The 27,555-nt window shown below is 44.2% G+C and overlaps 1 protein-coding gene across 3 annotated transcripts in view; it reads right to left on the bottom strand.

Annotated features, from left to right (window-relative positions):
- Positions 1-27,555, bottom strand: part of LOC138770144 (testicular acid phosphatase homolog) — a 62,765-nt gene that overhangs the window by 17,334 nt on the left and 17,876 nt on the right. For all 3 annotated transcript variants that reach the window (XM_069949083.1, XM_069949085.1, XM_069949084.1), the window contains exons 2-4: positions 21,495-21,590; positions 20,015-20,101; positions 8,897-9,049 (exon numbers count right to left, since the gene is read on the bottom strand). In XM_069949083.1, coding sequence (XP_069805184.1) covers positions 8,897-9,049; positions 20,015-20,101; positions 21,495-21,590 — 336 coding nt within the window. The remainder of the gene's footprint in view (positions 1-8,896; positions 9,050-20,014; positions 20,102-21,494; positions 21,591-27,555) is intronic.

The following is a 27,555-nucleotide window of genomic DNA, read 5'->3' as shown; positions in this document are numbered from 1 at the left end:
GAAGGTACATTAAGCACTGCTTGAGAAAGCTCTCATTGTTAGGGTAGGTTCACACTACGGAATCCTCGCAGATAAGTTCCGGCAGATTCTGTGGCTCGTACCCATTCACGACGGCGCGTGTATCTGCTCGTACCATAGACACCATTCAATTCCACATTCCGCCGAAAGAACTGACTTGTCTATTCTTTCGGCGGAACGTGGAATCGGCCCGGCCATAGAATGGTGTTTCTAGCATGGGCGGATATGCGCGCCGTCGTGAACGGGTACGAACCACGGAATCCGCCGGGACTTGTCCGCAAGTATTTTGTAGTGTGAACCTACCCTTAGAGTAAAACATTACATGTGGGAGAAATAATTCACTTCGTTTGATCACCATATTGGAGTGCCGCTGTGATTTAGTAATTTTCAAGATATCTACACCACTGTCCACAGTGTACATCGCTGGCACCACCCTGCATTTACCTGGAGTGCTGCACCTATATTTTCTACTTGGTATCTATCTATCTAATGTATCTATGTTCTATCTATCTATCTATCTATCTATCTATCTATCTATCTATCTATCTATTATCTATCTATCTCCTATCTATCTATCTATCTATCTATCTATCTATCTATCTATCTATCTATCTATCTATCTATCTATCTATCTATCCATCCATCCATCCATCCATCTATCTATCTATCTATCTATCTATCTATCTATCTATCTATCTATCTATCTATCTATCTATCTATCTATCTATCTATCTATCTAATGTATCTATGTTCTATCTATCTATCTATCTATCTATCTATCTATCTATCTATCTATCTATCTATCTATCTAATGTATCTATGTTCTATCTATCTATCTATCTATCTATCTATCTATCTATCTATCTTTCTATCTCCTATCTATCTATCTCCTATCTATCTATCTCCTATCTATCTATCTATCTATCTATCTATCTATCTATCTATCTATCTATCTATCTATATATCTATCTATCTATCTATCTATCTATCTATCTATCTATCTATCTATCTATCTATCTATCTATCTATCTATCTCCTATCTATCTATCTCCTATATATTATCTATCTATCTATCTATCTATCTATCTATCTATCTATCTATCTATTATCTATCTATCTATCTATCTCCTATCTATCTATCTTGCAGCCAGGGGCGCCGCAATCATGAGGCGACCTGAGTCGTCTGCCTCAGGCGGCGCCACCAGCTATCTTCATGGGGGCGGCATTCAGTGGCAGATTATAATATGAGCGGTTCGGGCGGCCGCCCACATTATAATCCGCCACTGATTGTACCATGTACTGGAGCCCCCCCCCCGCGCCCGGACAGCATCTGTAATGAGATGCTGTGAGCGGGGGAGACTGTATTCATAAGCGCCGTGCTGTAATGAATCAGCCGCGCGGTGCTGTTACTACAGCGCGGCGCTTATGAATACAGTCTCCCCCGCTCACAGCATCTCATTACAGATGCTGTCCGGGCGCGGGGGGACTCCGGTAAATGCATTCCACGTCCGTGATCCGTCAGGATCACGGAACGTGGGAATGCAGCCTTAGTCCCCCGGCTGATGTGCGGCTGCCGGAGGTGTCCCGTCCTGTCTCCGGCAGCGTGCGCATCAGAGAGATCCCCGTGCGCCGGAAGTCACAGCCACAGGCGCACGGGGAGCTCTCTGATGCGTGCGCTGCCGGGGACAGGACGGGACACCCCGGGCAGCCGCACATCAGCCGGGACCAGACCAGAGAGGCTCGACGGGGGAACGGAGGGCAGGTGAGTTGTGTGCTGTTTTTTGTTTTTGTTTTATCTTCTGTGCAGGGGGGGGGGGGAGAGGGGGACCATCTATAAGGTAGGGGGGGAAGGGGGACCATCTATAAGGTAGGGGGGGAAGGGGACCATCTATAAGGGGGGGGGGAAAGAGGGGGACGATCTATAAGGTAGGGGGGGAAGAGGGGGACGATCTATAAGGGGGGACCATCTATAAGGGAGGGGGAGAGGGAAGAGGGGGACCATCTATAAGGGGGGGAAGGGGACCATCTATAAGGGAGGGGGGAAAGAGGGGGACCATCTATAAGGGGGGGACCATCTATAAGGGAGGGGGGAAAGAGGGGGACCATCTATAAGGGAGGGGAAAGAGGGGGACCATCTATAAGGGAGGGGGGAGAGGGGGACCATCTATAAGGGAGGGGGGAGAGGGGGACCATCTATAAGGGAGGGGGGAGAGGGGGACCATCTATAAGGGAGGGGGGAGAGGGGGACCATCTATAAGGGAGGGGGAGAGGGGGACCATCTATAAGGGGGGGACCATCTATAAGGGAGGGGGGAAAGAGGGGGACCATCTATAAGGGAGGGGCGGGAGGGGGACTGTCTATAAGGGGGGGGAGAGGGGGACCATCTATAAGGGAGGGGGGAGAGGGGGACCATCTATAAGGGGGGGGGGGGAGAGGGGGACCATCTATAAGGGGGGGACCATCTATAAGGGAGGGGGGAAAGAGGGGGACCATCTATAAGGGAGGGGGGAAAGAGGGGGACCATCTATAAGGGAGGGGGGAAAGAGGGGGACCATCTATAAGGGAGGGGAAAGAGGGGGACCATCTATAAGGGAGGGGGGAGAGGGGGACCATCTATAAGGGAGGGGCGGGAGGGGGACTGTCTATAAGGGGGGGAGAGGGGGACCATCTATAAGGGGGGGGAAGAGGGGGACAATCTATAAGGGGGGGGAAGAGGGGGACCATCTATAAGGGGGGGGAAGAGGGGGACCATCTATAAGGGGGGGAAGAGGGGGACCATCTATAAGGGGGGAAGAGGGGGACCATCTCCTAAAAGATCAGCACCCTCCTCTCCTGACATCCTCTGTGCTGCTGTGACCTCTCCTAAAAGATCAGCACCCTCCTCTCCTGACATCCTCTGTGCTGCTGGGACTTCTCCTATAGGATTAGCACCCTCCTCTCCTGACATCCTCTGTGCTGCTGGGACCTCTCCTATAGGATTAGCACCCTCATCTCCTGACATCCTCTGTGCTGCTGGGACCTCTCCTATAGGATTAGCCCCCTCCTCTCCTGACATCCTCTGTGCTGCTGGGACCTCTCCTATAGGATTAGCCCCCTCCTCTCCTGACATCCTCTGTGCTGCTGGGACCTCTCCTATAAAGTCAGCCCCCTCCTCTCCTGACATCCTCTGTGCAGAAAGGGACCAAACATTATGTTTATTGGGGACAGCAGTGGGGGGGGGGGCAGTAGTGGATTATAATGTGGGCGGATTGACGGGGGGGGGGGGGGGGCGTCATTCTATAGTTCGCCTCGGGCAGCAGAGAGGCTAGAATCACCCCTGCTTGCAGCGAAGAGTCCACAACACACCGTTTATACAGGGTGTTTTGTTCTTTGTACTGTATGGAACTACCAATGTTTCATTTGTGCTGGTGTGCTAAGCACTCCTTACTGATAGCTACCTGGGATTCCCTGCATAGGGACTTACTACCTCTAGCACCCGCAACATTGGTTTTGGAAGTGCGACCTCCTCTACCATCTATCTCTAGTGAAAGTTAATGGACTGTACGTATATACCTACCATGCCCCATCTCCCACAATAATATGGACATATTAACATCAGATCTTTGCGGTATGTTTTTCTGTATCTTTCTCTGTACTGTTCACATTCACCTGTATATATTTGCATTTATATTTGTTTTTTACATAAACATCCTAGCCTGGAAGGGGTTAGAGTTCATTTGTCTTGGCTTTAGAATTGTATTGATTACATAAAGGTATGCTTGAGAAAAAAACCTTTTGTGCCAGACGGGAATCTGCTAACAAAAAATGTGTTTCTCACTCCGGTGAATCTATCCCATTCCACACAGAAACTGCAACATGTGTGAACACAACATAAAGAGGAGAGTATAATATATAATATTGTAAATTATTATTTCCCCAGGCTCAAAGACTCACACATAATATCCAAGTATGTACTGATGAAGACACCACTGCTGCTGCTTGGGGCCTATTGTGTATTTATCCAGCAAATAAAACTGTGCTTATCTGAGCAAAGCAAGGACTCTCATAGCGACTGAGCAGAATGAGAGACTCTCAGACCCCCATCACAGCCAAATCTCTAAATACCTAGCAATGTAATGACCGGAGGATTAAGGGTGTGTAGTTTATCATACAGCACAGGGTAGTTACACTAGAATCATGGGATTACTGAGCGTACAGTATGTGTGACATGTGAAAAGGGACAGGGACACTTTAAAAGAGAGATGGGGAACCTTCCGCCCTCCAGATGTTGCAAAACTACAATTCCCATCATGCCTGGTCAGCCAAAGCCAAAGCTTTAAAACATGATTTTTTCATTAAAAAACAGCTTAAATTTTCCCAGGTATTTTACCAGCCACTTTAAAGGGTGCAAAATAAGTGTTAAGTGTGGTGCCCTACTAAGGGTGTTACGGTTCTATACACCCTTCGCAAAAGTCTGTACTTATTGTACGTGTGTGGTGATGAAAGTAGTACTGAAGTTCGCCGCTAGATGTCGGTGTATTATATTTGTGTATTTGGAAGCTGCACAGCTGAAGGATGTAAAGGGTTATTGTTTCTCTGTGTGTCACCTGAATCTGTAGACAGTACAGTCTTTTGTAGACATTAGGAGTCTTGTTTTCTTCTTTCCTATCACCTCTCTCCTTATTTCTTCTGTTGCACTCTTCACCCACTCACAGCGCACGTTAGTCACGCTGGGGAAGTAAGTCACATGGGTGGCATTGTGGAGGAAGGACACAAGCTAGACAGCTCTCCACAGTGGTCCTACCTCAAGTCCAATATTAGTCAGAACCTCGTTTGGGAAAGACGCTAGACAGTACACCTCCAACAACCTTCTTACAATTAACACTACACAGCACTATGCACTGTTAAACCCCTCTTAGGAGAGGACAAGCCAGAAACAACCTCAACCCACGCCAAAAACTAATGGAAGTAACAGAGCAGGACAGTATCCACTAAAGCCAAAGAGCTAGGAACTGATCTAGATAGAGCAAAGTTGCAGTAAGCCCATGAACTCTATCTTGCAGTGCGGGTGTCAGCAGGGAACCCTCAGCATTCCGCTCATCCCAGGTAACAAGGTCTGGGGCCTGTGTCACCCTCTAGGAAGGTTCAACCGAGTCTAGTGGGCATAAGGTGGTGTGAAGACTAAGTGAAAGTCAATACATGAGCACAGGTGTTCTTCTTCTTCTTCCAAGTATTCTACCTCATCCTCCAACATCCCGACAGAGCACAGTACTTCATGGATTGGGACTCTCACGGCATTCTCCTCTCTCCTACTCTGCTTCTTCGTATCACCCAACGCACTACCCAGTCAGCATGACTATATCCTACACTGTACTTCTACTACTGATCAGGTAGCTGTACTGTCAAGTATTTATCGGGAACTATTGTCAAGTGTGTTATGCAGTGCTTTATCCAGAGAAACATTTGCCGGGAGGGTCACTATACCACTCTGGCCATCCATGATCACTCTAACCCAAAGGACCCAGTAGCAGGACCCAGTACAACCGGCCTCAGAAAATAAAAGCAGGCGTGCCATCACACCTGTGTGCCTCTGGCACTGTCGTCACAAAACAACATTCCAAGGTCCGTCTGTACCTCGGCCAACCACCTTCGGTGTGGCGTCACACCTGACCATCTAGCAAGTGCCCGGCCGATCCTCCGACATAATAACATTATCAACAGGGGCTCACCACATAAGCAGCCAAACAAAAAACTATTAAACTCATTAGCATTCATTGAATGTGTGTATGCACAAAGGGCTTTTGCCTTGTAAAACTGATTTATGGACATTTTAAAAACATGTGGACACAGCCTCCCATTGCACTATAAGGGATCGTCTAGGGGGGGAATCCAATGACTAGCTTGGCGTTTACAATGACAACCAAAAGTCGTAGGCTACTATACAGACTGTGGTTATACACATTAGATAGCTGCAAGATGAATGTTCTTTTGGTTGACACTAGTGATGAGCGAATAGTGAAATATTCGAATATTCGATATTCGTTCGAATATCTCCCCAATATTCGAATATTCGATCGAATATTCAATCCCATTAAAGTCTATGGGAACAAGTATTTGTTTATTGAAAAACATCTATTCGACCACTAGGAGGTCACCAAGTCCACAATGACACCTCAGGAAATGATGCCAACACCACTGGAATGCAACTGGGACAGCAGGGGAAGCATCTGACACCCCAAAATTGCCGGTAATAAAGTCACAAGTCGATTTTATACAGGTGAATTACCTGGTTATTAAAGGGTGTATGAATATTTTATAGGTAAAGCTGAACGGCTGTATTATGTAGCATGATATGAGTGCCTTATAGTAGCACAGGAGCCTGCTTGTACCACCCTGTGTATTTATGTATGACGTAGCAGCACGTAGCACTGGATGAACACACGTACTACTCTTTTAAGATCGAGCAGTCTAGCACGGATCAGCAGCACAAAGCACTTGGTCAGCAGAGTGCTTGCACTACCCTTTGTATTTATGTATGATGTAGCAGCACATAGCACTGGATGAACACACGTACTACTCTTTTTTTTTAGATCTAGCAGTCTAGCACGTATCAGCAGCACAAAGCAATGGTGAGCAGAGTGCTTGCACTACCCTTTGTATTTATGTATGATGTAGCAGCACGTAGCACTGGATGAACACACGTACTACTCTTTTTTTTTAGATCTAGCAGTCTAGCACGTATCAGCAGCACAAAGCAATGGTGAGCAGAGTGCTTGCACTACCCTTTGTATTTATGTATGATGTAGCAGCACGTAGCACTGGATGAACACATGTATATATGTGTCATGAATGTGCCTGTGCCGAACTCCGTGCGCCCCTTGGCTCGTGCTGCGCGCCTGAGATGGCGCTGATATTCAGTGTTTTTGTATGTTTGTGCGGCGTCCTTGGCCTTTTCTGAACACTGGCCTATTTCCTTCTGTGTTTGTTCTGCCACACCTGCTTTGCCTGAGATACTCCTGGCCACTCCGGAGTTAACTCTGATGCTGGTTAGCTTGTCTGGTCAGGTTGCTCTTGCCCCAGGTGTTCTGAGGAGATTAGGGGTCTGGTCCAATCAGCTTCTGGACTGGACCTCTGGTCTCCTATATAGTGTCTACCAGCCTGCCTCTCACTGCCGGATATTGATATTGATTTGATTTGATATTGATATTGATATTGATATATTGATATTGATATTGTCTCTGCCTGGTTCTGTTTCTCTTGCTCTGTTTATTCTGACTCTTTTGCTTTGTATTTCTGACCATCCCTGCTAGCTGCCTGCCCTGACCATACTGCCTGTTTATTGACCTTGCTTCTTGGATTGTAATTTTGTACTTTTCTGCCCGATTGTTGTGACACGGACTGTCGACTATTCTTTATTGTGTTTTGTCTGTCTGTCTTGTCTTTTTGTCCCACCTAGCCAGTACAGGGACCGCCGCCCAGTTGCTGCCCTAGGGTTTAGCCTATGGGGGCAAGTAGGTAGAGTCAGTGGGCGGGGCTGAGCTTAGGGTGCACTGTCTGTGTCCGCCATTTTGTCTCTCTTAGTGACTAGTCCTGACATATGTTATTGGGTCATGTGACTATGCCATCTAATCATTGTTGTTCTCGTTTCTTGCGATGCTACGTACCCCAAGATGCTGTGGCAGCCTCTCTGCATGTTGATTGATTAAAAAAATAGGAAAGAAGGGGGATTTGAACGCTCATCGAATATTTAGCGAATATTCAGCGAACTATTTGCTAATATTCGATACGATCGAATACCTTACTATTCAATCGAATATCTATTCGATCAAACAGTATTCGCTCATCACTAGTTGACACCCATCTCTCCTATCCTCCTCATACATAGCTCAGCTCGGTGACTGTGCATGAGCTCTGAGAAACAGAGACGAGAGTGCCAGACATCTCTGGTGGTGGCTCATCTTCCCTGACTTCTCACCATATGTTCCCATACACATTATAGGGTCAGCCAGGCTTACAAAATTGCTGGGTTGGCCAATGTGTATGCAGGGCTGTATTAACAGCTGCTGCTGCCCTAGGCACTAAACCTGAAGACGCCCCATCTTCACGCACCTATTGGCGATACCAGACCTGACCAATACCACCATACCCCCCACCCCCCTGGAAAAGACACCAGATTTACTGGCAAGTCTGAACGGGAGGAGGGAAACTAAAAAAAATAAAAACAAAAAAATTAGTTTTTTCTGTCCCGCTGCTCCCTGGTGCTGCCCCCCTGCAAGGTGCTGCCCTAGGCACCGGACCACGGGTGCCTAGTGGTAAATACGGCCCTGTGTGTACGTCATTCAGTGCATTTATAAAGTTACTGGACATATTTATGCAGCCCTAATCCATGTTATTTAAAAGTGTTTATTTCTTTTAAGCATCAATTCATGTAGCTCTCATCCTGTACTAAAGTGCCACTTATATGCTGCTTTATAGAATCACATCTGTAACAAGCCAAAATGGTTAAATCATAGCCCCCCCCCCCTTTTTAAACTGAAGTTTGGGTTGCTGAACATTTTTGCAATTCTGATAAGTGAGTGTGGGCGACAATTCAGGAGAATAATTCTTAAAGGAGCCAGACCCTTCCAGTGCTCGGTGATCCTGTGTGAGCTGCATACAGGAGCATCACAATTCTCTCTGCAGCATTAGGGGAATGTATCAGGGTGTTTTTGTTGTTTAGACACTAGTAGAATACATTCAATTCATTAAAATCAATGGACACTGTACAGTATGGGTCGGCATACTATTCTACTGGAACGCCAATGTATCTTCAAAATGGTGTGAATGTTGCAATTGGTCATCATGCTAATCCATTGGGGGTTTAGAAGTGAGAAATGTACAGAAATATACTATATCTTACTCTGTCTTGGGATACAGGCACAGTATGCACTGGAATTGGCTGCCATAGAATATCTGGATGCCACTGTTGGGTTCCATTTGGAGGATATAATCCTGCCAGGTTTGCCTGGGCGCTCATCAATGTCCGGTCGTAGTCTGTACTGCGCACGTAGATCTGAGGGTGGAAAGCAAAGTAACAAAATTACTGTAAGCCCTGATTTGCTCTTTTTCTATTACACATACAGTATGCATTGTTAAACCGATTTCTTGGTAATTTGGTGGTGGGCTTATGCTTATAGACAGCAGCCAATCTGAACAACCAGAGCTGCAGTATGAAACATAAAGGTGTGACAAAGCAGGAGGTGGATTTCATTATGAGAAGGTCACAGTCACTAATCATAGCTCCGCCCTAACGGATCAAAATTAAAGGGGGTTGTGCGGGAAGCAGGACATGGCTCAAGCTTTCTGCTCCCTTTCGCCTGCACGCAATGCCTGGGATATACACTCGCCCCCTCCCATCTCAGGAGTTATACTTCTGGGACCAGGAAATAAATGTGAGCGCCAAGGAGCAGAAGGCTTAAAGTGTCACTGTGTTTTTGTTTTGTTTTTAAATTTTTATTTTTTTTTAGTACAGGCGTTTTTAGGAAACTTTGTAATTGGGTTTATTAGGCAAATATGCCATTATCTGCATTCAAAAAGACTTTCCCCAGCCCCCTCCCTCCTCTCTCTCTCATTCACTGCTTATTATCAGGAAATCTTGACTCTTTTACATCAGTCGAGCCCTGTCTAACCTATGGAGAGGGGAGGAGGAAGATTAGTCGGCAGCAGAGATCAGAGAACAAAGGATTACACAGAGGGACCTTTGTGAAAGCGGGTATTTAGAGGTCAGAGAGGTCAGTGCTGGCTTCAGAGGAGATAGCCCGGTGATGTAGCTGTTAATTAACTCTTTGTTGTCTTGTTTTGGTGCCTCATCTTCCTCCACCCCTCCCCTCTTCATAAAAGAACCATGAAGACAGGGGGGAGAGCTTCAAGCTTTTTCATAATAAAAATGCATATTTGGCTGATAAACCCAATTACAAAGTTTCTTAAAATCGCCTGTACTATTGATTTCTGCAAAAACTAAAAAATTAAACAACAATGACACTTTTAGACTACAGCTGGACACCCATAAGGTATAGATGTTTTTAAGGTGCTGCCCCACTAATGGAATTAGAAGCTATCCGCTATCCACAGGTTAGGGGATAACTCTTTGTTGTGGGGGTTCTCACCTCTGGGACCCCTCATGATTTCAAGAACTGAAAGCTAAGTCTCCTGTCAGAATAAACCAGTGGTGTGCACGCACCCCTAACTCCCCATTCATTCTCTGAGACAACTGTCATCAGATAGATAAACTCTCCACTATCTCTGGTAACTGCTGTAAAGAGTGAATGGAGTGGCAGTGCGTTGGAGGTGTGTATAATTGACTACCAAGTCTGATGCCGAAGTCAATGGAATAATAGGTGAGAGAATGATTTAACTCTGGAGTCTCAAACTCAAAAATAGAGCGCACTCAGAAAAGTGTTAAGTTAATTTGTCGTATTCCATTCAATGCAATGCAAAATTACTGGTAATCATGTAGTTATTTGCCCTCATATAGTAATAACCCCCCCACACACACACACACACACACACACTCGCACCACATAGTAATAATGCCCCCACCTGTGTCTTCATTCAGTAATAATGGAGTCATAATGTCCCCTTGTGCCGCCATGTAGTAACAATGCTTCCTTAGCCTTGTGACCTGAGGATGCAGTGCAGGGAGGCAGTCTGTGGCCCGAGGATGCAGTGCAGGGAGGCAGTCTGTGACCAGAGGATGCAGTGCAGGGAGGCAGTCTGTGACCTGAGGATGCAGTGCAGGGAGGCAGTCTGGGACCAGAGCATGCAGTGCAGGGAGGCAGTCAGTCTGTGACAGAGGATGCAGTGCAGGGAGGCGGTCTGTGACAGAGGATGCAGTGCAGGGAGGCAGTCTGTGGCCAGAGGATGCAGTGCAGGGAGGCAGTCTGTGACCAGAGGATGCAGTGCAGGGAGGCAGTCTGTGACCTGAGGATGCAGTGCAGGGAGGCAGTCTGGGACCAGAGGATGCAGTGCAGGGAGGCAGTCTGTGACAGAGGATGTAGTGCAGGGAGGCAGTCTGTGACAGAGGATTCAGTGCAGGGAGGCAGTCTGTGATTAGAGGATGCAGTGCAGGGAGGCAGTCTGTGACAGAAGATGCAGTGCAGGGAGGCAGTCTGTGACCAGAGGATGCAGTGCAGGGAGGCAGTCTGGGACCAGAGGATGCAGTGCAGGGAGGCAGTCTGTGACAGAGGATGCAGTGCAGGGAGGCAGTCTGTGACAGAGGATGCAGTGCAGGGAGGCAGTCTGTGATTAGAGGATGCAGTGCAGGGAGGCAGTCTGTGACAGAAGATGCAGTGCAGGGTGGCAGTCTGTGACCAGAGGATGCAGTGCAGGGAGGCAGTCTGTGACCAGAGGATGCAGTGCAGGGAGGCAGTCTGTGACCAGAGGATGCAGTGCAGGGAGGCGGTCTGTGACAGAGGATGCAGTGCAGGGAGGCAGTCTGTGACCAGAGGATGCAGTGCAGGGAGGCAGTCTGTGACTAGAGGATGCAGTGCAGGGAGGCAGTCTGTGACCAGAGGATGCAGTACAGGAAGGCAGTTGCCTGGAGCTCTGGTGCTCCACAGGCCACCGATAACAGTCTCTGGGGTCGTGTGTTTGAGACCCCCCTGGATTCTATCGCTGTCTTTTTGAGCTTGCACCAGTGCTAGTGGCCTTTCTGGTCGTTTCCTGTTGTCATACAGAACCATCATGTGATTTTCCAGCTCTCCTATTCATAAACAAAGTCTATGAGAAATTACATTATGCATGTGTAAACTGAACCCGACCAAACCAGTTTTTTTTTTCCTCAGAGCTAAATGTAAATGCGGCTATAAGGTTTCAGAAACGTTTCTTCCACTTGTAGAGGTGAGCGAGTGCTATGACGGCTGTTTCTGAGTATTACACAGGTCACTGAGTGCACATCATACAGTCACAAACCAAGCTACACCACGACAGTAATGAATCATCCTAACATAATAGTCCCCATCCACTATAGATTTATCTGTCACGTCTCACAGCGCAGCGGCCCCATACAGTCACGATTCTCTTAACCCTTTCCTACACCATTCTATCTACTCATTGCCACTACTCCGACTTCTTGTCTACAGAACAATAAAGGATATCATCAGAACAGTTGGCATTTTTTTTATATCATCTAAAATAATAAAAATGATGTAGATATATGTGTATCCACTGTTCTGTATCGCAAAAAAACCCTGTGTGTAGTCAGATCATCATCAGCTGATCTGACCGGGCATGGTTATATGTAGTAGTGATGCACGGCTGACAACTGATGACACTGTGAGAAAATAGTAAAGATTATACTTACCTGTCCAGGCTTCCCTGGTATAGATGTGTTCAGGGACGGCACTTCCGTGAGTCAGTGGAGGTAGAAGTAACCAGCTAAATAGTATAGGACCCGGCACTCACCAGATTCGTTCTTGCTGTTTATTAAAGTGTAGATAACATCAGGTACATATGGGTAAGGAGGCGTTTTGGCCAAGCATGGCCTTCATCAGCTAAGTGGTACTACCACTTAGCTGATGAAGGCCATGCTTGACCGAAACGCACCAACGAATCTGGAAGAACGAATCTGGTGAGTGCCTGGTCCTTTATATTATTTACCAGGCTTCCCTGGTGTCCTTCAGCCTTTTCCCCATGTTTCTTGCTCACCGCAGCTACCTCTGAAACTTCTGGCCCCGTCTCTGTACTGACAGGCCGTTCAGCCAATCAATGGCCACAGAGCTGCAACTTCTCCGCCAGTGATTAGTTGAATGACTCGTCACTAAAGAGATGGGACCAGAAGTGTCAGAGGTGGCTGTGGGGGGCTGGTAAGCCAGGGAACAAGCACCAGGACACGGGGGAGCATGGTAAGTATGAACTTTATTATTTTCTATGTGGAAACAATGAGTGCATGGACATTGTTACATATATATAAGCACTGTACTTTTCAATGAAGATAACTTTAAACTAGTCCTAACTTTAAACAAATACAATCTATACATTGCTAATGTGGTAAATGATTATTCTAGCTGCAAATGTCTGGTTTTTGGTGCAATATCTACATAGGTGTATAGAGGCCCATTTCCAGCAACTATCACTCCAGTGTTCTAATGGTACAATGTGTTTGCTCATTGGCTCAGAAGGCTAATTGATGATTAGAAAACCCTTGTGCAATCATGTTCACACATCTGAAAACAGTCTAGCTCGTTACAGAAGCTACAAAACTGACCTTCTGGAGCAGATTGTGTTTCTGGAGAATCACATTTGTGGGGTCAATTAAACGCTCAAAATGGCCAAAAAAATAGAACTTTCATCTGAAACTCGACAGTCTATTCTTGTTCTTAGAAATGAAGGCTATTCCATGTGAGAACTTGGTAAGAAATTGAAGATTTCCTACAATGGTGTGTACTACTCCCTTCAGAGGACAGCACAAACAGGCTCTAACCAGAGTAGAAAAAGAAGTGGGACGCCGTGTTGCACAACTAAGCAAGGAAATAAGCACATTAGAGTCTCTAGTTTGGGAAACAGACGCCTCACAGGTCCCCAACTGGCATCTTCATTAAATAGTACCCGCAAAACACCAGTGTCAACATCTACAGTGAAGAGGCGGCTGCAGGATTTTGGGCTTCAGGGCAGAGTGGCAAAGAAAAAGCCATATCTGAGACTGGCCAATAAAAGAAAAAGATTAAGATGGGCAAAAGAACACAGACATTGGACAGAGGAAGACTGGAAAAAGTGTTGTGGACGGATGAATCCAAGTTTGAGGTGTTTGGATCACAAAGAAGAACGTTTGTGAGACGCAGAAGAAATGAAAAGATGCTGGAAGAATGCCTGACGCCATCTGTTAAGCATGGTGGAGGTAATGTGATGGTCTGGGGTTGGTGCTGGTAAGGTGGGAGATTTGTACAGGGTAAAAGGGATTCTGAATAAGGAAGGCTATCACTCAATTTTGCAACACCATGCCATACCCAGTGGACAGCGCTTGATTGGAGCCAATTTCATCCTACAACAGGACAATGACCCTAAACACACCTCCAAATTGTGCAAGAACTATTTCCAGCAGAAGCAGCAGCTGGTATTCTATCATAGGTAATGGAGTGGCCAGCGCAGTCACCAGATCTGAACCCCATTGAGCTGTTGTGGGAGCAGCTTGACCGTATGGTACGCCAGAAGTGCCCATCCAACCAATCCAACTTGTGGGAGCTGCTTCTAGAAGCGTGGGGGGCAATTTCTCCAGCTTACCTCAACAGATTAATAGCTAGAATGCCAAAGGTGTGCAATGCTGGAATTGCTGCAAAAGGAGGATTCTTTGACTAAAGCAAAGTTTGATGTAAAAACAATGTTATTTCAAATACAAATCATTATTTCTAACCTTGTCAATGTCTTTACTCTATTTATTATTCATTTCACAACGTATGGTGGTGAATAAGTGTGACTTTTCATGGAAAACACAAAATTGTTTGGGTGACCCCAAACTTTTGAACGGTAGTGTATATATTAATACAGCCCTTGCTACATGACTCTTGAGCTGTCTAATAGGCTCAGTAAGCGACCACCGATCTGCACCCGCTTACACTGCTCATCGGGCCATGTAATACAGCACTAATTCTTAGCAATGGTCAGTTGCTCTTTTTTGACTTTCCTTAAAGGGTGCTATTGAAAAAAATAGGAGGCAACGATCAGCTGACATCGTTCATGTCAGCTGATCGTTGAAGTCATTTGTCTTTCAACATGTTGGCAGCGATCTGCTGCTGCCGCTTCCCCCGGCCCTCCCCGGAACGAGGAGCAAACGAGCGCTGACAGCCTTTAGGACCCTATTCCACAGAACGATCATTGTGCAAAAAATCGTTAAATCGTCTGAATTTAAATGATAATCGTTCTGTGTAATTGCAGGCAACGATCAAAAAATCGTTTGTTTGTCGTTGATTTAGATCTGGACCTATTATCGTTAAATGTTCGCTAATCATTTGCTCTAATTCCACATTTGTTCGCTCAAGTTCCGCATTTTTTCACTAATCGTTCAGTGTAATTGCACATGGTTCATTGTTTTGCTGGGATCAGAAAGAATAAACGATCATAGTAACAATCACAGTAACGATTGTAGTAATGATCGTAACTAACGACTATCGTTCTGTGTAATATGACGAACGATTTCAGGTTAACCATAAACAATCTCGTTTGCGATCGTTTATCGTTAGTCGTTAATTGTTAAAAATCTTCATCTACACATCTTCTGGTGTAATAAGGCTTTTAGTCTGAGCTTGTCCTCGTGTCCTTCATTTCACACTGAACACAGAGGCCATTAATCCATTTTTTGTTTTGACTTTTTTTCTTTGCAAGTTGTAATCATTTTTTACATCTTGTGCTTTTTTCTGCTTCAGATGTATGAACTTATATATATTCAAGCAGTTACATTTTAAGGCTACGTTCACACTACGTACGTAACGTAATAATCACAGCCGTTGTTGCCAACTTACGTAGCGCTGCCCTCTATGGAATCCCGGCCGGAGTGTATACACATAGGGGGACATTTATTAAGTCAGACGTTTTTTGCGCCGGGCGTAAAAATGTCCCCGCAGCTCCGACAGTGCAGAGATTTATGTAGAGGTGCACTGCCTCTACATAAATCCTGTGCGCACCAATGTGTGTGCAAGGAAACCTATGCCAGGTCAGAGCTGGCGTAGGTTTACTTATCATTTTTCATTGCAAAAAATGATAAATGAAGCGGACCCAGAGTCCGTGCTCCCCGTTCCGCCCCCTCCACACCCCCTCCCCGCCCCACTGGTGAAGGTGGCGTAAAATGGCCAAATGCGAATATATTTTTTCTGCAAAACTGACATTTTCGAATAAATTAATTCGCATCTGGCCATTTTACGCCCAAAAATACAACTTTTTACTTTGATAACTTTCCCCCATAGTATACACTCCGGCCGGGACCCCTAGCAGCGCCGCAAAAAACTGACATGTCAGAAAACCTGTCACTAGACACAATGTTAGCAGCGGGGAATTCGAATGCAGGCGCAGTGTGCAATTCAGCGGCAATGAAGATCATCTCTGATACCGTCCGTTCCGGGTCACAGAACAGTTGGTGTCTCACGCCATGTGAACATGGCCTTACACTTTATTTCAGGAGATATTTTACATGGACTACTTAAAAGGAATAGAAGTCCCAAGACTGACTATGGAGAGTGTGCACCGACTGCATGTGCATGTGGACCCTCCATAGCTCGGTTCAGTGAATAGGTCAGCCCGTTAGGACGAGGAGACACATGGTACATTTCATTTATTTACCTTGAATGAAGAAAAGGCTTTTATTCCCTAGTGCAAACTGTCAAAGAGGCGTCCCCAAGCTCACGACGTGCTGAGGACTGGGACACCTCCTCACAGGGGTGTCAGTAATTAAAGGGGTTATCCAGTGCTACAAATAAATGGCCTCTTTCTTTCAGAGACAACACGACTCTTGTCTCCAGTTCAGGTGCGGTTTGCAGTTAAAGGGGTTATCCAGCGCTACAAAAACATGGCCACTTTTCCCCCTACTGTTGTCTCCAGTTCAGCTGCGGTTTGCAATTAAGCTCCATTTACTTCAATGGAACTGAGTTTCAAAACCCCACCCAAACTGGAGACAGCAGTAGGGGGAAAGTCGCCATGTTTTTGTAGAGCTGGATAACCCCTTTAAGCTCCATTTACTTTAATGGAACTGAGTAGCAAGAACCCGCCCAAGCGGCAGACAAGAGCGGGGCTGTCTCTGGAAGAAAGTGGCCATGTTTTTGTAGCGCTGGATAACCCCTTTAAGTTGATCAAAACTATAACTGCAGGGCCAAATTACCCCCTGGGAAAAACTTGGTGGTGCCACTTCCCAGTTACAGCATCAAAACTTGCACTGAACATTGCTAATATCGCTAATATAATGTATGTGAGGACTGTCAGTGTCTGTATCTGGGAGAATCGGCATGTTGGATGTTAACAGGCTGTATGTAAACCTAGATAATGAGACTCGTCTGTCTGCTGCTTCTGCTTATATCCTGATTCCGATGGCAATATAAATAGCTATAATGTCCTGCATGCCAGCTGTCAGGGTGTGCTGAGGGTTGTCAGAACAGCTGGAGAGCCACAGGTTGGAGACCAGTGATTTACAGCTTTATTAATGGATAATAATGGACAGTGTTAATGAGGAACTATTGCTTAAGTGTACAGTAATACTCCTGTGGTAACAACAGTTGAAAATGCAGTCCAACCTCTAGACATTATGTTATAGAGTAGGAAAAGCTGAGTAGACTGATTATATATATAACATCTGCTCATAATGGACTTAAAGTAGTCATGGGGGCGGTCCTACTCACTGATTGAAAGCTGTGTATAAATGTGCATATATGGGACCGCCTACTTGACTATGTTGCCCAATATGAGCAGAGATTTACATGAATAAGTGATAACTTATTGAAAATATTTTCTTATAAAACTATATTCCGATGCTCTATAACATATTGCCTTCAGATTGGACTGTGTTTTCAACATGACAGGTTCCCTTTAAGAGTTTCTTTAAAAAATGATGTGTACTTTTATTTAGACTTTGACATCAGAGCTATATACAGTAAAAGTTCTGAGAAAAACACAAACGAGAAAAATTATTCACCGAAAAATGATGATAATGGGCAAACAAGGCAAAGTACAATGGAGGAGATTTATCAAGCAGTCTTACAGTAACAATGTTCTTTGTTGCTCGCAGCAACCAATCACAAAAACCACTAAGGTTTGCTGTGCCATACACTTTTAGGGTACAAACACACACACCGTATACGCAGCAGATACGCAGCAGATTTGATGGTGCAGATTTGATGCTGTGTTCAGTTATTTAGATCGTATCTGCTGCGTATTTGCTGCGTATAGCAGCAGTAAATACGCTGCGTATATGGTGTGTGTGTCTGTACCCTTAAAGACATGCTTATAGTTACATAGGGTGCTATCTGACTAACATCACATAGAGGCACAGAACAGAGAAGCCAATAGCAAGAGGAAGCTAGGCTATGAGTGTTTATTTTCTTTGTAGAGGGTGTCCTGATACTATATGGGGGCTGCAAGGGCACGGGGAACTGATATTAAATGAGGCTCAAGGGAGTATTGGGGGGACTGTTACTATATCAGAGTTGCAGGGGGGGGGGCTAATATTATATAGGATGCAGAGGGGGGCTGATTCTATTTGGGGGGCTGTAGAGGGTGACTAATATTAGGTGGGGCTGTGGAGGGGGGCTGATACTATATGGGGTCTGCAGGGGGTGACTAATATATCGGGCTGCAAAGGGGGGTAAGACTGATACTATATGGGGGCTGAAGGAGGGATAATATTATATGGGGCTGCAGAGGGGGTCTGATACTATATGGGGGCTGCAGGGGGGACTAATGTTATATAGGGCTGCACTGGGGTGGAGGTGGGAGACGTTGGGGATGTGATACTGTATTTGGGTCTAATACCATATGTTGGGGCTGCTTAGAGTAGAAGGGCTGATTCTGATATTCTGATTCTGGTGCCATCTACCCCTAAGGCCAATTTTCACTCATCAGATCTTTATAGCCTACTATGATAGGCTAATGAGCGGGACCAGAGTCGGGAGCCTCACTGCAGCCGCGCCGCCGAGCAGGTACTTTATGCTCTCGGCAGCGGGCTGCAGGATGCGGCCGGGGATAGGGGATGCGGGCTGCTGGATGCGGCGGGGGATGGGGGATGCGGCCGGAGATGAGGGATGCGGCCGAGGATGGGCTAATGCGGCGGCGGGGCTGCGGACAGCGAGGGGTTAAAGCACATATTCACAGCGGGATGTTCATCCTGCTGCGAATATGTGCAATCATAGGGGTGAATGGTACCGGATTCGCAGCGGTTCTCGCTTTGAATCCGCAGAAGTGAGATCCGCTGTGGATCCGGTAGGTGTGAAGGCACCCTAATATTAGCATTACAGATGGTACATTTTTGAGGGAATTTTTTTAAACCACAAAATGACCTATTTTTTACATGAAGTTTTTGTGTTAAACATAATTAACAAATAAACGTTTGTTCATCTGCCATCACTAGCCCTATTATACAGGGCCATATCAGCCAGTTTGACGAATAATCTCCCCAGGGCCCTTAAACTAAACTGACACTTCCTGTTGTGTTTGTTGAGGCTACTGGAAAGTGATCTGTGCATTACAGTGAGAGGTGACACCAGTAGATAGATAAAACAATAGATGATGTTCACAGCTCTGCTCCTCCCCTTCTTATGGAATGACCTCTACAAAGGTCATAGAGCATGCCCAGACACCTTACCCATTCCTGTCAATAGGGAAGTTGCTAACTATGTCCATGGGGCTTATGGTATAGCAAATGCTGTAAAGGCTTACGGGATCAGCAAATGCTGTAAAAAAGCATTGGTGGCTGCCCTATGTTAATGAAAAAATAAAATTGCAAAGAACATAAACTGATTAGAAATGAAGGACATGTTTCAATATCTGGCCTTTATTACTAAAACATAATCTAGGTGATATGTTCTCTTTAATATGAAGGGGAAAAAAAGAATTACAAAAAGTGCCCTAGAAAAGGGTGGCTGAATGCAGACATTTTGGAGTTGGGCCTAGACATACCTGACTTCACACCATAGACACCAGTTCACGCCAGGTCGAATTATGATAACATGCAGTAAAGGTGAATGAACCTGGGAGGCTAAGTGTAATTTATGTGACCCGTATAAAAGTAGGAAAAGAGAACAGTAATTAGACATCCTATGTATTTATGTATGGTCATGATAATATGCAGACCTAGTGGTGTCTGGTACTTCAGCTCATTCAAGTGAATGATGTGCAATACCAGATACAGACCTTAGACATGAGGGGCGCTGTTTCTGAAAAATTAAACCAAACCAAGTACATACAGTATATATATATATATATATATATATATATATATATATATATACAGAGTGAAAGTTTTACATAGAATCATAGCATAAAACCATACATAAAAGGAGTCACTAACCTCTTCTTTTCTATATGATGGGCTGAGAAAATTTTCATACCTCTTCCTCAGATATTGCCCCAGGTCATAGTGCTGCCTGATACCCACCTGGAAGCCAGAGAGAAGAGATTATATATAACTCCATTCAAGAATAATATTCATTTATTTAAAGGTATTCCTCTATCAGTTCAAACTGGTCTCTTTCCCCAGCGGGGCTCACAGTCTAAACCCCAAATTCACCTATCAATACGTGATTGGAGTGTGGTGGGAAACCAGAGTACCTGAAGGAAGCCCATGCAAACCCAGGGAGAACATATAAACTCCATGCACTTGTCCTTAGTTGGATTTGCATCTAGGACCTCAACACTGCAAGGCAACTATGCTAACCACTGAGCCACTGGGAAACACAGCGATACTAATGAAACACAAACGCATCTAAATTGTGGTATAAGGGAATTGCAAAAAGTACAGTTTTACAAGAACCTTTCATAGAAAAAGAAAGAAAAAGTGGTCATGACAGAGAGGATCTACTTTTTATAACATTTGGAGTTTCACTTTAAGTCATAAAAAAACTCACCTAAACAACCAGATCCTGTACTGCTAAGAGCACTGCCCCACACTTCTAACCTGCTAATAGTTCCCCTTTAAAGAGTAGCAGTTAGTGAGACAAGCATTTGGTTGACGACTATTGAGGGTGTATGGGCACCTTTATTCCACTTGCTGGAACAACAGCTAGTGAAGACAGCTTGGATCGCCCCAACTTATGATTATTCCTAGCAATCAGCTATTAACAGGAGGAAGATCTGTCTGCAGCCACTTACTGGTATGTAGTAATGTATGGCAGACACTAAAATCAATTTTCTATCAGATGATACCTGACCAACCTGACTTACAAACAGGATTCCCAAGATGAAATAATCCCCTTAAAGTGACACTGTCACCCCCTTTGGGCATTCTGACATCTCTACACAGGTGTACAGGGTAAATTTAGCGGTTTTCATACCTTCTTTTATATCATACGTCATGGTGCTTGTTCAAGTAAAAAGTCATCTTTTACCAACAGCAGATTATGTTAAGTGGGCGGGGCCTCGCAGCATTAGCACCACTTAGCCCCACCCACAATGCCACCGTTGGCCCCGCACCCTCACCAACCATTGGAACAGATTGGCCTAAAGGTCTAGGCCCCACCCCTTCTAGGTCGGCCCACCAATGGCCGCCAAGGGGGTGGGGCCAATGGTGGTGTTGTGGGTGGGGCTATGTGGCGCTACTTCCGCGAGGCTCCGCCCACTTAACACAATCTGCAGTTCATAAAAGATTACTTTTTACTTAAACAAGCACCATGATGTTTGATATAAAATAAGGTGTGAAAACTGCTACATTTACCCATTACACCTGTGTAGAGATGTCAGAATGCACAAAAGGGGGTGACAGTATCACTTTAAATTAGAATTTCAGACAAGAAACTCTAGCATTGACGATTGCTTTGGTCACAAGAATGTACCTGCGTGAGTTGCTGCAGTCCATTGTCCCACACTTTTTCTTTGTAGGTGTCAGTTGGGTATGTATCAATGGGGGAACGGTCTCCATGTCGATAGATCTAGAATGACAAGAAGAAAACAATGTATAGCACCTTAGTAGGTACCCCAGAAAGCCATGTAAAAATGTAGCGGTATACTGCTCTAAGATTGACCAACCCCGGGCATGATGTGGCAATATTATATGGGCATTAACAGGCAGGACTCTTTGAGCATTGTATTTTGGAGTATGGGAATTTCATGTTGTCTCTGCGCCATTCTTTACATAAGATTAATTAACCAAAGCAATTGAACCACCAATAGTTAAGTCCATTACGCATCTACACAAGACATAGCACCTACAAATAAATAATGCTGGACAATAATCTACATATATTGAAAAAAATTTACTTTATTGATAGCATACATAGAAATATATATGATTTAAAAACACATATTAAAAAGGGAGCCAAAAACATACAATACATACATCAGATGGTATACGGGGCAAAGCAAATAAATAGATAGTGTAGCTACTATATCTCGACCATTGATGGTATATCAATCAGCCCATAGAGGTAAGAAGGTGCATAGAAAAAATGTAAACCAATATATATAGAGCTGCAAGTGCAGTTCAGAAGCAACCTAGTACAAAGTTACATATAGTGTCAAATTCATACAGATATACTCAAACCTCAGGGTATATAATCCATGATATGTAGTCCTGCCCTGTACCACCACTCACCCAACGCTGCGTTTCGCTGTGCAAGCTTTATCAAGGGTAATAAAGATCAGGTCACTTGTCTTATTTATACAACCAGATACCAATCAAATTGCTCATATGCAGCTGACCATGCATCACAAATCATCCCACAGACCAATCAAAGAATACTTCCCATTTCCAATCTCCCACCCCTTACCAGGTGTATCCTACTTACTATGCTAATCTGCATCATTCCTATGAGACCGTCTCCGGACACGGACCGGAAGTACGTGCGGTCACATGACCGCTCTTAGGTCACATGACTTAAGCGTCATACCGGAAATGCTCCAAGTAGAGAACTCATCTATCGGTTCCCGGAAGTCCCAGTACCATGGTAACATATATACGATCCCGGTCATGTGACCGAGAGCGCACCACGTGACCTCATCTGGTTCCTGGACATATAGACGCCATGGAAACATAAATACACTCCCGGTCACGTGACCGAAACTCATCACGTGACCAAAGGGTCCGGACCCGGCGCATGCGCAGTAATATAAAAACGAGACTTGGACATAAAAAATGAAACACAAAAAACACATACACAGCCATATAGATATTAAAAGGGGGTATATAAAGAAAGTGACTAGTGATAAAAGATGAATGAAAAAATAAGTATGATGAGAAAAATACATAATTAGTGAAAAAACAGTGTTAAAGTGCAAAAGTGCAATGTGCAAAGTGTCAAACGTGACTCAAGTGAACCATAATATATTTAATTGAGCATACCTACCCTAAACTTACCCAATACAGATCAGACATTGAAAAAAACCCTAAGCATACATTAATGAAAAACTGAAAATAAAATATTAATAAGTGTACAAGTGTAAAGAAGGAAGTATGTGTATATGCATAATTATATACTCATACACAACAACCTAACTATATGAAACCCACCACTAGACTGTGTATAGCAATACAGAACTAAAAAATATAACTAAAAAATATATATATATATATATATATATATATACACATATAAATACCATAAATAAATAATACAACCGTGAATAAACGACAATACGATAAAATTCATGTAAAAACATAATAAATCTAATAGATAATAAATACCAAATTATAAAGTGTAATAAATATATAATTCATAAATACCGTACCCACCAATATAGAATCCACAACAGAACCACATGTCCCAGTAGATAACTAAAAAAACATATATATATATATATACACCATAGGTGATAAATAATTAAACTATGAATACAAAAATAAATGTAAAAATCCATATTAATACATAATTAATCTGATGTATATATACATAATTGGTAATAAATACATAAATAAATAATAATAATAGTAGTACCAATAATAATATGTATATAGTTGATAAATCACACTAAACTACACTACCAGTCTGTTCCCTAATGTATAGTTGTACCTATGATGTCTATGTTTCTCATAGACTGGAGTGATATTGTGCTCACAAAAATTTATATATAATGCCTCCACAAATTAACCCCTAGTGCATACACATAAACTGCGCAAGCAGTCAAAAAAATAAATAAAAAGATAAATAAAATAAAGAATGTATATATATATGCATACCCCATGGGCAAGGGCCGACAGAATGGGCTAACTGGTACACCATCAATTCAAAAAAACCTATATCCTCAAAGGAAATAAAGAAACTGGTGTGTTGTATATACCGAAGATTCAAATAGCCAACTATAAAAAGTCCAAATGACGCAGATTAGAGTGCAAATAGTCTCAAGAAAATATTACAGTCCGATATCATTCCTGTAAATAAAGGGATTCCACATACATGCATATCATGCCAGAGGATCCAATAATATTACACCTATAAAAGAGATAGAGAAGAAAAAATAGGACAACATAAAAATAAAGAAATATAAATAAATAAATAAAAAATAAAAAATAATAATAATAATAATACAAAGAAAAAAAAAAAATACAATCGGCCAACGCATAATCATTCAAAGTGAAACCATACAAACACTAAAAACAATTAAAATATATAAATCTAAAACCAGACAAACCTGAAAAAGCGAGTATTTCTTGACCGGAGTACTGTAAGAACGTACATATAAGGATTTCATAGAAATGGTGCAAAACTATTATATTCATTCAGGCCAAACGGTGCTAGAGTGTTCAATCGGTAAATCCACATGGTCTCTCTTTGGGCGAGCCGTTTCTTCATGTCACCCCCTCTCTCACTGTGGTATAGAGCTTCAATTCCCCGAACTTTGAGAAGAGAATCATCGCAGTTGTGAACAGACTTAAAGTGACGGGGAATGGTCTTTAATTCCTCCATCACTGTTGCATCCCTTGCCGCTCTGATGTCCAACACATGTTCGCGGATTCTTCTCCTGAGTTGCCGCGAAGTCATTCCAATATAGATTAAGTTACAGGGACACGTAGCGAAATATACCACAGTTTTGGTTTCGCAGGATATGGAATGGCAGATCTTAAACTCTCTCGTTCCACCCGATGAAAAAAAGACAGTGGTCTTCTTCATATTTGGGCAGGCTACGCATCCTTTGCAAGGGCCTGACCCCCATCTGGGACCCCTTGAGCCAAAGATCCCAGGGATTCTCCCTGAATTATAGTGACTTCGAACTAGAAGGTCCCGGAGATTCCGAGATCTTCTGTATGTTATCGACACTGTGGGATCAAGAATATTTCTCAGTATTGGGTCCGTCATAAGGATAGGCCAATGTTTATCCAAAGCATCAGCCATTTCCTTACTGTGGGAGCTAAATTCAGATATAAATCTTACCTTTGAATCTGAAGACTCTAATTTGTTTTTGGGTCTTAGTAACTCCCGACGATCGGCATTTTTTGCTCGGTTATAAGCTCTCTTGATGCAGCGATTACTATAACCTCTTTCACGGAATCGGTGGGTCAGATCAATTGCTTGTCGTTCAAAAGCGGCATCATTGGAGCATATCTTTACATAAGGGAGCAGAGTTGTATGTGCAGCCATATTGTTCAGAAAGCCTACGAATTGTACTATAAGTACTCCTATAGCTGTCATTCACAAGATAATGTGTGGTGTCCCACCACGGGTGTTTTTCTTGTTTCCTGTGCACCAGGTGCCAGTGTTTGTATCCTTATATGAGTTGCACAGCTGAAGTGAGTCATGGGTTAATGTTAGTTATACCATGTGCTCCATGCTGACCAATAGGAGGTGCCCTCTTTCTCACAACCTATCCTTGCTCTCTACACACACTCACCCCCTGTAGGAGAAGTTAGTTATCTCTGTGTGGGACGAAGTGCAGTTCAGTCTAGTCAGATTTCTCAGGGAGAGAGGACACAGGTAAGACAGTTCCTGCTGTAGTTAAGCCATGGCCTGGCTTATGCCAGGACCCCTGACAGGAACCAAACTCAGATGCAGCTAAAGACTCTATTCTCTATGAAAGCAACCTTCTTCACTATGCAGTGCTAAACATACCAAGTGAGAGTAGGAACCAAGGAACACCCTGACCCATGCCAGGAACTCCAGGGCCATTGCTGAGTGACTATTCACTTTCTCAAAATCCTGTAAGAAACAGGAGGAAAACACTGCAAGAAGCAGGAGGTATGTCTTTTCAAATACCCAGTACAAGTAACACTTCACTATTGAAGATATCTCCAGGTTCCAGCAGAGTACATTGCTACACTGGGTTGGGGCTCCTCTGGCAAACTCCTCTACTCTACTCTCTACTCTACAAGCACCGCTTCAACTACCTCTGTCAAGCACCTCCTCCAAGCACCAAGGTCAAGCACCCTAGTGTACCAAGATTTATTTAGAATTGTGAAAAGTCTACTGTTATATTGAAAAGTCTTGCAGTAAAGCTGTTCTATTTTTACACTACCAGGACTCTGTCATCTTCTATCTGCACCAGCACCTATACACAGAACCGCACACCTTGGGTTATTTTCTCCCCTCTTCTGTGGGTGGCGGTACTGACAGTCCGGGTGGGTCAGTTGCCACTCAGGACTGCCGTGACAAGAGCCCAAGGCAACCGCAACAACCTGGAAGGCTATCGAACATTTTGGGGACACAAACCGGCCATCTATAAAACAGGTACCCACATCACACCTGTGTGCTGGACTAGCACTGGCGTCACAACAACTACCATCACTACCCGTACACCACAGAATTGGCATGAAGGGCTATCTCAACTACTGGCTGAGTACCTCAAATGCTGTCAGTGACTTAATAATTTCTATAGATTGCACTTCCTGCAATGGCAGGGTGGAAATTGATTACAAGTACTGACTTACCTCTTCCCTTGGCCACAGTGAGTGGCAGGAGCGGCCGTGGGACCCCCGCCAGGCTCCGGGATCTCCGGAGCTGACACGTCATGACCCGGCTGATCAACTACCTGCTCAGCCAGTCAGTGACTGGGTCAGGACATCGCTCCAGTCACCGATTGGCTGAGCGTCATCACAACTCGGGGAAAAATGTCTTCCAGCAAGGGTGCTACGATTGGTCCCACCACTCACCGCGGGCACAGGGAAAGGTAAGTTAGTATTTGTATTTAATTTTCCCCCTGCCAGCTGCTGGTTTTTATAATCTGTCGGACTTCTCGTTTAAAGCATTACTGTACATAAGGTGAATTTTTGACATTTTATATGACCTGTCAAACCCGTTAAAATGAGGTCCATCGGAAACAATATGGATTTTTTGTACCACCTGTACAGCAGAGCATCGTGGTTTGCATGACAAATGATGATGCCAGTCTTAAAGGGTTTCATGCCTTCTAATGCTGTTTTATAGTGTGTGACGGTTCTGGGGAATTGATTGTACACGTCCCTTCATAACCCCTGATACTGATGTCACAAAGAGAAAACGTTCCAGTGTCAAGAACCAAGCCTGGAACAGATGTTTATGTACAATGGGCCGTGACTGTGTGTTCTCTCCAAACACATCATTGAGAAACACTCTTCATAAGATTGCATGTCCATCACCACGTCCAGAAATCAGCTGACAGCGAGAGTTTTTCTGTGGTAACATATTCTGCTTGGGATGAACTGAGGTCAAGTATTTGCCATGTCAAATCAAGTTTCGTCAAATACATGTTTTACAAATTTACCGCATTCTTTCTATTCCAAATCCTCAGAGTTTTTTTAAGATCTCTGCTTGCTGTCATTCAGTGGTGGAAATGTCATTGTGTACTCACAGGGGACAATATTCTTTATGGCGTCACAGCTTGCAACACTTAGGGCCCTATATTTGGGATGGGATCTGTGACTGTGTAAAGAGAAGGAGGCTTCTTGATCAGCTGGAGGCATAAGGGTCCCCCCTACCAATCAACTACTTA

This window comes from Dendropsophus ebraccatus, chromosome 12 (assembly GCF_027789765.1).
Source record: "Dendropsophus ebraccatus isolate aDenEbr1 chromosome 12, aDenEbr1.pat, whole genome shotgun sequence".
NCBI lineage: Eukaryota > Metazoa > Chordata > Amphibia > Anura > Hylidae > Dendropsophus > Dendropsophus ebraccatus.
This window is presented reverse-complemented; position numbering and strand designations above follow the sequence as displayed.